The 12,026-nt window shown below is 37.0% G+C and overlaps 2 protein-coding genes across 5 annotated transcripts in view; one reads left to right on the top strand and one right to left on the bottom strand.

Moving 5' to 3' along the window:
- Nucleotides 1-5,100, bottom strand: part of myripa (myosin VIIA and Rab interacting protein a) — a 23,437-nt gene extending 18,337 nt beyond the window's left edge. For all 4 annotated transcript variants that reach the window (XM_016519648.1, XM_016519650.1, XM_016519649.1 and 1 more), the window contains exons 1-2: nucleotides 4,821-5,100; nucleotides 3,565-3,724 (exon numbers count right to left, since the gene is read on the bottom strand). In XM_016519648.1, coding sequence (XP_016375134.1) covers nucleotides 3,565-3,674 — 110 coding nt within the window. In that variant the 5' untranslated portion in view covers nucleotides 3,675-3,724; nucleotides 4,821-5,100. The remainder of the gene's footprint in view (nucleotides 1-3,564; nucleotides 3,725-4,820) is intronic.
- Nucleotides 5,101-9,480: 4,380 nt separating this feature from the next.
- Nucleotides 9,481-11,533, top strand: LOC107713978 (atypical chemokine receptor 4-like). Its single transcript, XM_016519663.1, has 2 exons — nucleotides 9,481-9,511; nucleotides 10,356-11,533. The coding sequence occupies exon 2, from the start codon at nucleotides 10,371-10,373 to the stop codon at nucleotides 11,466-11,468; it is 1,098 nt and encodes a 365-aa protein (XP_016375149.1). The 5' UTR covers nucleotides 9,481-9,511; nucleotides 10,356-10,370; the 3' UTR covers nucleotides 11,469-11,533.
- Nucleotides 11,534-12,026: the final 493 nt, after the last annotated feature.

The raw sequence follows: 12,026 nt of genomic DNA on the forward strand, positions 1-12,026 counted from the left end.
TTTTTACCTCTGATTCACGCAATGTCCGAACTGTTCGAACTGTCCTGAGCGGCGGCACGTCCTCCTGAGCGCGTTCTCAACAGCCGGCGCATGAGGCGTCTTCTTCTTTTTCTTCTTGCTTTACGGCGGATCGCAGACTTATAAGTGCATTACTGCCACCTATCTCTCAAATGTATCATCACAAGCTGCAGGGTTTAATTTGGTTTTGTTTGTGTATGTTTTATGACTGTCAAAGCCGTGATTCCCATCCACTGACATTATAGGACTGACAGACAGCAACGGTTTGAGTTAAAAATCTCAGTTTGTGTTATACTGAAGAAACAAAGTCACCTACATCTTGGATGCCCTGGGGGGTAAGCAGATAAACATCAAATTTTCATTTTGGGGTGAACTATCCCTTTAAATGCATCGTTGCTAGTCTTTCTATGGAGATTCAGCATAGACAGAACTGAGACAAAATTAGTTCTCTAATTTAAATAAGCTCTCATTAGGAATCAGATTTGGATGCCGACGAAAACATCTTAAAACATAAGCCACACAAATATTCATATAGCTTTAGTATGTATTGCAGTGTAAATTAATCAGCATGTAATTAAAGAAGCAATCCTATCATAATTGTTTGTATAAGGCCAAAATGGCCCACTAAATAGTGTGCTACAAGCCAAAATATCTGCCCAGATTCACTATGTTCTGTGTGCAGTTCCAATACATTTCCTCTTCAAGTAATGGATTAACAGGGGTCTCACAAAAATGACAGAATCTGCCATCTGTTTGAAATCTTTGATTTAATGAAATGGAAAATCATGGATGAGTGCATGGATAGATGGCAGACTCTAGGGTGTATCTCTAGATTTTTTACAAAGTTGATTTAGATCAGTGTTACCCAACCAGGGCTTTGCGTACCCCAGGGGGTACTTAAGTACATCCTAGTGGGCATTTGGAAAGTACATAAAATGGATATAAAATTTTAAAAAGAATTGTGAAGAAGAGACAGTATACAGTGCATCATATACACCTTTCAGTACATCTTACAAGGGTTATGTTAAATATTTTAAGAACAGATATATGATGCCTTGATAATGCATTTAACTGGTTTCCAATTTTTTTTATTACTTTGCCAAAACAAATACTTTCCTACAAGACGGATCTCCTGAGGAAAAAATTTTTACTTTTTAAATCCCTGTATTTTCCTGCCTCTACTCAGAGGGTCTTTTCTAATAATCTTGTTTTTTGCTCTTCCATTCTCTGATAACTCACTCAGTCCTGTTTGAAATTCAGAGATGCTCCCCAGGTGTCAGAGAGGATATTGAAAAGCTAGAAGCATGCAGGCAGAACACACTTGGGAGAAGAAAAAAATGCTGTCGCATAAAATGAGATGGTTTAAGGTTTTGTAGGGACGTGAAAGAGAATTGTGGGGCTTAAGAAATAGCACTAATATTCAAATAGAAATGATCTTTAACTCATTTGAACTACAAAAGTATGAAACAAAAATACCTGGCAATCAATATAGGGCTGTATAGTACAAAAATAACATAGTATATAGGCTAGCCAATCCCAATGCTCTTAACTGGACAAATAAAAACCTGTTTCCTGGAGCTGAGGAAAACTAATGCAAACTGTAATATTATATCACAACGGCTCTGTCTACCTGATATTAACATCCATCTTAAATGAATGAATTACTGTACAAGTGAACATCCAAGACAGATCTTCACACCGGCCATTAACACACATCTAAAGCATGTCTCCTTTAAGCACCTGTGATCAGATTTTGAAGGGAAAAGTCTCTTTTTGTGACTACATAAAATATGATGTCTGTGTGTTTCTGCATTTCTGAGTTACAAACTAGATGCCAAAAAGCCTAAAATGCCTTAAAGCATGAAATAACTACACTGAGGCATTGTTTGTTTTTTTCCAAATTAATTTTTGTGCCATTATTCCTACTTCCTGTTCCAGCAAACAAGCATTTTCAAGAGTGTGAGAGATTAGAGCGGCCAGAGTGCTTCTCTGTCGGTCAGATAAAATCGTGGTGCCAAACAAAGTCGTTAACCAAAGTGTTTTTCTCACCCCGAAGTACCGTGATGAGTAATGTGCTCTTTTGTGCCAATGTGCCACACTTTTTTTTTTTTTAAAGAAAGACAAAACAATGGGGGTAAGGGGGGAAGAGAGAAGGTCAAACAGAGATTACAGACTAAATATATGCATTATGTTCTGTCCTTTGAGAACCAATAGTATTACATAAAATGACTTAAAAGTCAAGTCAGGTAAGACAGTTAGGTGAGTATTCTGCCCATTTCTTACAAATACTTGCTGGGAAGTGCAGCAAATAAGAACACCAAAGAGATATTTGTTTATATGTGACCCTGGACCACAAAACCAGTCTTAAGTTGCTTGGGTATATTTTCAGCAATAGCCAAAAAAACATTGTATGGGTCAAAATTATTGATTTTTCTTTTATGCCAAAAATTATTAGGATATTAAGTAAAGATCATGCTCCATGAAGATATTTTGTAAATTTCTTACCGTAAATATATCAACATTTTATTTTTGATTAGTAATATGCATTGCTAAGAACTTAATTTGGACAACTTTAAAGGTGATTTTCTCAATATTTAGATTTTTTTGCACCCGCAGATTCCAGATTTTCAAATAGTTGTATCTCGGCCAAATATTGTCCTATCCTAACAAACCATACATCAATGGAAAGATTATTTATTCAGCTTTCATGTGATGTATAAATCTTAATTTTGAAAAATTGACCCTTATGACTGGTATTGTGGTCCAGGGTCACATATGTAAACAGAGAGGGCCTTTTAATTTGCAAATACCTGTGAAGGTAGAAATATTGGGACTCATATGACCAAGATACAACATGACTGTGTCTGTCCTGAATAATAATGCCTCTATATATCTGTAGGTCGGAATCAGACTTCTTCAAAGCTGTATTAACGGTGGGCTCAGGGAAGTGAGTCACGGATAAAGAGGAAAGGGAGGGCCTTTCCTGTCATTTTGTTTTAAAGTATGACAAAGAATGATGGGAACTTCCTCATACTCTCTAGCAAAGACTGGAATGCCATTTGGGTGACATCACGAGGAAGGCAATGCTAAAATAGTTTATTTACAAACTTTTCATGAGAATGGTGATATTTATCATTATCATTTTAAAATTTTAAAAGTTTGTGGTTGGTAGGATTTTTAATGTTTCAGAAAAAGTCTCTTGCGCTCATCCAAGCTGCATTTATCTGATAATAAAATCTGATTTGGTGCTCAAGTAATCAACATTATCAATGTTGAAAATACTCAAATTGCTTATTTTATTTGTGGAAACCGTGAAGCATTTTTGCAGGTTTTTCAGGATCTGAAAAGAAATGCCATTTATAGAAAAAAAAAAGTTTTTATAACAATGTAAATATCTTTACTGTCACTTTTAATTAATTTACTGTATCCTTGCTGAATAAAAGCAAAATTCTTACTGACCCCAAACTTTTGAACAGTAGTGTATTTTGAGCAGGAGGAGTCCTAAAAGTGATGCTACAAAGACACAGAAGTGTGCATGAGACTCACTTGAGCCGCGTCTCCTCCGTTTTGCGCAGCTCCATGTCCCGTTGCACCACCTGCATCACATGCTCAGCCTCCACATCTGTCAGACCAGTGAGATCCAGTTTACGCCCCATCCTTCACCTCTGGAGAGCTAATAAGATATCTGCCCTGTCCTGACTGTTAGCTGAGGACAGTAATAGAAGCAGAGCAGAGTCATTTAATAATTTCAAAAGCTTGGCACCAACTGCGCCACTGGCTTCATAACGTGTTTGAAATAACAAATGTCAGATATTGTATATTTCAACTGTATAATGGAAGCTAGAAGCTAAATCTGAAGACAAAAAATAATCTTGTAATTATAACAGTTTCATTACGAAATCAACATAATACAGTGTATTGCAAAAGTCCAAAGTAAACCCTGTTGCATAAGGCTGTTAAATCAGCCTGTAGCTGAAATAAGGGCCCTGAGATTTAAGACCCCAACAATGTCAATTTGTATCCATTGCTGTGGACGTTTTGACATATAAAAAAAAACTTTTCTATTTTCTATTTGCTTGCCTTAAACACTGCAATGTATAGACAATGAAAGCGCATAAATGTAGGCTACTAAAAGTACTAAAACCTCAAATAAAATGAAAACTGAACATTTAGGCTAAAAATAAAAGCTTGTTCAAAATATTAATAAATACTATATTAATGTATAAATAATAATAAAATAACACTGGTGTCCCCAGTTTAAAAAACAAACCTTTGTAGGCACACTGTAAAACTAACAAATCTTTCTTAGCAACCTCGAAACCATCTGCTGAGCCAACAGTGAAAGCAAACACAAAGCTTTTGCCCATGAGGTATAACTACAATTCATCTGTCAGAAGGTGGCAATGCATTAAAGGGACAGTTCTACATTTGTCATCATTTACTCACCTGAGCCTCAAGTCACCATTCATTTTCGATGCATCTCTTCCCATACAATGAAACTGAATGGTGACTGAACCTGTCATTCTGCTTCACATCTCCTTTTGCGCTCCACAGAAGAAAATGAACAACATGAGGGTGTGTAAATGATGACAGAACTTTAGTTTTCGAGTAAACTTTCCCTTTAAACCAGACTTTGCGACGGCTTAAGTGGACGTCATAATAAATAATAAATAGCCTATTTTCTGTTCTGTTAATCATTCAGGCACATTTATATAAATTTGACTATAATAAACAACAAATTAACCATACAAGAGACAAACAATTGATACATTGGGAAGAACTAGTTTAGATGCGGCACTTACTGTCGTGTCTTCGCCTCAAGTCGTTTACATCAGCGACTGCCAAACTCATTATGAATGTCCGCAGACCGCCTCAAATCAATACGGTCGACTTTCCGTGTCTTTTGGGAATGTTCGAAGATATCCTTTTAACTAGTTTGACAAAAAATAATCAAAAGCGTCTGAAGAGAAACGCTCGGAACGGAGCGCGTGTACCTGCTGTGGTCTCATTTACGACCACGAGACCTACAATCTGCCAACCTCCGGTACACAGAGCCCTGCAATGCTGCAACAGTGCTGCTGATAATCCACTTTTGGACGTGCTGAACTGATACTATATTGAGAGTGAAGGGAATGTAAGATTTAAACGTTGCTGTTGTTTTAGCCAGTTGCATAGCTGTAAAAATAAATAAATTAAATGCAGTCACAAGATAACACTGATTTGGATTCATTGAAACACTGTAAACATTTAGCTTAAATATACAGAATAATGATGAAATAAAACAAGCATTTTTTAACGTATTGATAGATATTAGATTTACATTATTTTGTTTGATTTATATTAGCCCATTTAACCCTAAATTTGAGTTCAAAAACTGAGGTGCATAAGCTCATCATGTGCTAATAGAAAGAAAACAAGTTGACAAAAAAGATCATATTTATTTAATATTTCTCCGATAATATTGCATAATGAGAGATTTACAACCAATTTTTAAAAGGCTGGTCAAATTAGGGAAAGGATTTTCACTAGTGCTGTCAAATAATTAATCGCATCCAAAATAAAAGTTTTTGTTTAAAAAAAAAACAATTAAATATGCATGTGTTTGTATTTATATGTACATAATAAATATAGACAGTATGCACACATATATTATGTAAACCAAAACTTTTATTTTGGATGCGATTGATCGCGATTAATCGTTTGACAGCACTAATTTTCACAGAACAAGAGTTCAATTGTTTTGTCTGTGACATGCTGCTTTGCATTCTTTGCTGCCTTCTTAGATCACTTTTTTTCCCCTAGCATCTCAACAAGTTGTTATCCTGCAGGTACAACCAACAAAAATAACGAATTTAGAGAGCACCCAGATAGTAAAGCACAGATCAAAATGCATCTTCACAGTTATTCAAAGTGAAAACCAGTTTAAACCAGCCTTGCTTTTTGGTTTTAGCTGGATTATGTTGTTTAACCCACAAAACTAATGCTAATCCCAGTTCCACACACACTTAGACACCATGTGGCCCATCATTGCAATAATGTTATCTGTTATCTTTTTAAAGTATATTTTATTTTGTCCTACCAGTGCTGTTAGTCACTGATCTGCAAATTTACACTTTAATGTTCCAGTATTTTTCGACTTAAACTTAGTCACATGCAGATCTAATCAGCTGGTTTGAAACAATGGCACAGAAAAGCCAAATTACCCTGAGTTTTCTTCACTCTCGCTCTTTCTCAGTCCTCAAAGAGAAATAGAAATACATTCTTTTTTTTCCAAGATCCCTTTTCACTTGTTTTCAGGAAACAATTCTTATTATGCAATAGCTATCATCTGTTTTCCTGCAAACAGAGTTATAAATCAATAGCAAAACCGAAAGTTGAATGGCAAAACACAATAATAAGAGCCTTATGAGATACCGTACATTGGCCTCTCTTTTTGCCCCTCGGCCATACAAATCACTCATGATTAATCATCATGTGTCCCAGTATTAGACAGTAAATCATTATATATCTAAGCAGGGTTGTTGTTCAAACCTGCAAGTGTGTTTCAAAATGTTTTCGTCAGGGCAATTGTGTTACTGCCCCTTTTTTGGACATCTGGTAGTGCTTAAATGTGAGTATAAAGCAGAGATGAAGTGCACTTGGACTGCAGAAAGCAGCAGGATGAAGAGTAATGTGCAGCTAGGGCTGTTGTGTCTCAGCCTGCTCATCTTCAGTCTTCATGGAGAAGTTGTCGAGACAGAATCGAGCAAACAAGTCCCCCCCTATTTCGAAGAGCCGGATCTTCATCAGCTTGAGGTGAGTGATGACTTTGCTGGAAATGCTTCTAATGAGGTCAATCACACTGGGGTGAGAAGGACATTTAAGGGGCATATTTCTTGTGGCATGAATATCCCTAAATATAGTTCATGACTTTTGCAAAGTGAATCAAGGTGACTGCATGAATGGCTTATTTGTAACCTAATTCCATTAGTAATTTTGCCTTAAATACTGTCATTATTAAGCATTTGAACATTTTTGACTGAGGTAATGATAAACAATAGTTGCTGTGAATCCTTTCAGGACTCTGAGATCATTTCAACGATATACACAGCACGTCCAAGCATCACTGATACCATTCTGCAGATATTATGGAAGGCCTATTGGTGCTTAAACAGAAAAATGATCTATGTATGATTTTTAAATGTTTATGTTTGTGTGAGAATTTTGCTTACTTTGAGCCATTTATCTTTTAACAATCCTTTTGCAAGATGTACAGAGTACGACGACAGACGGTCTCCACAGAGAAGGAAAATCCAGCAAGAACAGTAGCTGTTTTGCCACCAAGTGTAAGTACACATCTAATAAAGTAACATGTGCCTTTGCGCAATCTTCTGAGATGATTTTTTCCAGCTGCAGCTTTTTCAAAATGTAATAAGCCTATGGGGTTTGGATGATAATCAAGCCATAATTAAGCTTTCTCTTTGATAACCATTAAAATGCCAGTGGTCCTGCTTGTCACAAATAACTACACAAAGATTTCATCTGCCAAAAATATAATCTGCAGCTTGCAGCAGTAGCTATCTGTCCTCATAACTGTTCCACAATGCCATAGATATGTAAAATGTATCACCAGAAATTTTATGTTTTCAATCTTTGTTATATACCTGCAGGAGAACCGCAAGACTAAGAGAACACGGCCACATCCAGGAGGTCTCACTCCTTTAGGAGAACCAACGGTATTCACTGTCCTGTCAGTTCATTAAATAAAATATAGGCTGTACTGTAAATGGAGAAAAATGTTGAGTTGTAGACTATTATCAACACACGCTCCACCAGTTATGTGATTTTTATATAAAAAAAATATATCGACTTGCTTTACACTGAACTCATCATTTGGTTTTCTCAGATATACGTCAATCACCGCACCAAGAGACAGGAAAAAAGCAAGAATAACAAAAGGAAAATACGTCCCGGAAGTCAGAGCCTTTTAGTAAGCAGTGAAGTTTTACCCGTATTCACTATCCTCTGATCAGCCTGCCAGCGCGCCATTTAAACATATTCATAGTAATTTTATATTAAAGAAATAGACTGACTTGCTTTACTTGAACTCATCATTTGCCTACCTCAATTAAAGCGGCCCCAGCAGACTGCCAATGTCAAGAGGGATGACGAATGAAAAAGTTAAAGCATTATATGCGTTCAAGGCTCCTTCCCAGGTAACATGTTGCAACGTATTTACATAATATGAAGGGGAAAAAATGGTACTAAACATACATTATTGTGGGTTCTCTCCTTACAGGTTCCCTGAATCAGGAAAAAAGGAATATATCACCATGTTTCATAAAGAGGGTTTCAGGCTCAGGTTCTGCTTGTGATAATCATTTATATTTCTATAGCTTTTCTTTTCCACGTATATTTTGGTTAAGTAATAATCTCTATGGAAAATAAAATGTATTTACTGAATTCTCCCCCGTGTGTATTTCGTATTCGCATCACTAGGGGGCAATGTTTACCCAAGAGATGAGCGCTCAAACCAGCTTGGCTTCTGTTTAAACGAAATGTTTGATATCTGTTTATCTTCATCTATTAATTACAATAAAGCATTTGTCTTGAAATGTCACTCTTTTATTGTGTGGAAAACACTGTAGTCGACGAATGGCTTTCTATAAAGTTTTGGCTGTACTGCGTTTTTTTGTGTTGATACTGTCAAGCATAAACAGTCTATGTGTTGACAGATTCTGTGAGATATAAACTGCATAACTATCACTCCTCTTTAGTATTTGAGTAGTTCTGCCAGTTAAATGTGCCAGAAATTATCCTGAAAAGGCATACAAAATGGTAGGCCTATGTTTTGTGCCAGGAATTTGTCAAAACACATTGGCGGTCCAAAGCAAAGAGAAAAGCAACACCCCTTCTTCCTTATCTGCATAATCCTTGATAATAACATAAAACTATTTCCTACACGTTTCACGCTGTTGTTATTTAAGAATCTAAAATGTTCCGGGAAAAAAAAAAACCTTTTATATGAGATGGCCAATGTAATAACATCGCTTCACACATGAGCCCCAAAAAAGTAACCACAAGCAACCATGCAAAAGCAACAATTTGCACTTACACAGGTATGTAAAATGTAAGTAGTGCAGATGTAAGCCAGAAAATTAAATACAATTAAATATAAAATGAAATAAAATAAAACCAGTTTTAAATAAAATCAAGTGTGCACAAATTATTTTAAATAAATACTTACTCAAAGAAACTTTAAGTCAAATCAATATGTTGTGGCTGTGCATAACATTTATGTGATGTGCTCTCTGATAATCTTTTAAAAAAGACTTTAGAAGCATTTTTGTGGACAGCTGCTGGAACCACATATAAGAACAGATACGTTCACCGAATGTTTAGGTGTGGGAGCAAAGCTCTGCATGCATGAGTCACAGTAAACAGACTCTGTTCTCACAAGAAGAGCAGACAGAAACACTACTCTGCCTTCAGGCAAAACCCTGAGTCTTTCAAGGTAAGAAAAGCATGGCATTATCAGTTTTAGAAGATTATTTATTTTTTGTTAGAAGTTTAATATGATCCAGATGTTAGCTGCTGAATTTGCACACAGTTTGGGAGATAAGTCTTGAACAGTACTCATGCAATTACATCTAATGCGAACATTAAGATACACTGCCATGAACTGTACTAAAATGTGCATATCTGCTATTTGAAAATAATTAAAGGAACGTTTTGTTTTTAACTGATTAACGTTATATATATATATGTTCCAAATTACTGAAAACAACATGTTTGGGTTCAAGCAGGACTGAAATAACACTCATTTATAGTCTTTGAATAATTTATAGTATGATATCAAAGCTGTTTGATTTGTGAAAACATTTTTGCTGGAATGAGTGCTTAAGATTTAAATGTATAAAAAATCATGGAAATACATTCATGTGACTTTTTATTTATTTGAAGAAAAAAAAACATTGCACTTCTCTGGAAGAGGGAGTGTTCATAGAGAAACTTTAAAGTTTATGACTTTAGCAAATGTTGGATTACACAGGAAATCTGGAAAGGATTTACAATGTTTAACTGATATGCATCTCTACTTTCGGTTTATCTGTGATTTTAAGCATGCATAGAAAAGGGCATTTGATAAAAGCGGAGAGGGAATGTTCGGAATGAAAGTGCTGTTACACGCCTGTGGCAATAAAACATCCTGTATGGTAGCCATCTGCTCTCTCTCTGCTTTTTTGGAAGAAAATAGATCAACTCCTTATCTGTAAATCTGAGAATGCTTGATCATTTCCATGTCTCTTTGCATATAAAAATCTAAAAGCTTTCAAACAAACCATTGTTTTTCTTTTCAGAGCTTTAGAAGAAGAATGGAGACCTCAGAGGAACACTATTACGACTACCCTGAGTACGAAAACTACAGCTCCAACTTCAGCTACGATGACTATCAAACCATCTGTGAGAAGGGCGATGTGCGCTCCTTCGTGAGGATCTTCCTCCCAGCTGTTCTTGTGTTATCTCTAGTGATTGGTTTAGCAGGCAACGCTCTGGTTGTGGAGGTGTATGCATACTGCAAGCAACTGAAAACGATGACTGACACATTTATACTTCACCTGGCTGTGGCAGACCTGTTGCTGCTCCTAACGTTGCCCTTCTGGGCTGCTGATGCTATCCATGGCTGGGAACTCGGGGTCACCGTCTGTAAACTCGTATCTGCCCTCTACACCATTAACTTCACCTGTAGCATGATGCTGCTGGCCCACATCAGCATGGATCAGTACTTGGCTTTGACACCAGGAGCCAGAAGCACAGGCATTACGCGTGCTTTTCAAAAGAAGCATTGTAAAAAACTCTGTTTGGTGGTCTGGACCATTGCGTTTTTTCTTGGCGTCCCTGATTTGGTGTTTTCAACAGCCAGAGAGCTTCCTCATAAAAAAAGCTGCATCGCCATGTATCCATCGGGCATGGCTCTCAAGGCTAAAGCTAGTTTGGAAGTGGTGGAGGTCGTAATAGGCTTCTTGCTACCTTTATTTGTGATGTTGTTCTGCTACACCTTTGTAGGCCGAGCCCTACTGAAGCTCCCTCAGGAGAGGAGATGGAGGAAGTGGAGGTCCCTCCGTGTGCTGCTGGTGATGGTGGGAGTCTTTGTGGTCACACAGCTGCCCTACAACGTGGTCAAGTTCTGCCGGGCCATGGACATCATGTACACATTTGTGACTCACTGTGGGGTTAGTAAAGAGCTGGACAGGGCTACTCGGGTCACTGAGAGTCTGGCACTGACACACTGCTGTCTGAATCCTGTTCTGTACACTTTCGTCGGTTCCTCCTTCAGACAGCATGTATTGAAGTGTGCCAAAGACTTTGGAGACAGGGGGAGGAGGTTGGCACGTGTGGGAGAGCAACAAGAAGTGGATATCTCCTTGAATTCTCATTCACAGTCCCAAGAGACCAGCACTTTTTCCATTTGAGCAAACTAGAGTAGATGTTTACCAGTCTGTGGAGCTTTGCACCATCTGCCCCTTTGCAAAATATGTACACACAAAGTGATAGCGCAGGGATTTATTTCTTAGTCAAGACATAAGGCAGTATTTTTACCAGAAGAGTAAAATTCAAATTGAAGTAAAAGCTGAGATGCAAAATGTCGATAGTTGCGTTACAAAGTCCCTTTTCTATAGTCTTTGGTCAATATGAAACAAACGGAAAAAGAACAAGTCCGCGAAGTGATACGAGAGATATGTAAATAGCGCCGGACTACTAGCGGACTGATGGTGAGTTCAAGTCCTACTTTACGCATAACTTTGGTTGAAGCAAGATGGCAAGATGGCCATGGCTTTTTTTTTTTTTTGCTGCATTATTCAACAAGATTTTACCTGTACATCTACAAAATGATTAATAGAGAAGAGTTTCCACTCGTAGGCTAAATGACTTTTGTGGTGCGACGTCTGTATATTTAATACTAAAATAAATAAACAAAAAAACAAAAACAAAAACAAAACAAAAAATATATATATATATATTAATGCTGT

The sequence above is a fragment of the Sinocyclocheilus rhinocerous genome, unplaced genomic scaffold, assembly GCF_001515625.1.
Source record: "Sinocyclocheilus rhinocerous isolate Xijiao unplaced genomic scaffold, SAMN03320098_v1.1 scaffold2043, whole genome shotgun sequence".
Classification (NCBI taxonomy): Eukaryota; Metazoa; Chordata; class Actinopteri; order Cypriniformes; family Cyprinidae; genus Sinocyclocheilus; species Sinocyclocheilus rhinocerous.

Excerpts from the sequence above, each read along its gene's own strand:
- LOC107713978 (XM_016519663.1), top strand. The coding sequence starts at position 10,371 with ATGGAGACCTCAGAGGAACACTATTACGACTACCCTGAGTACGAAAAC.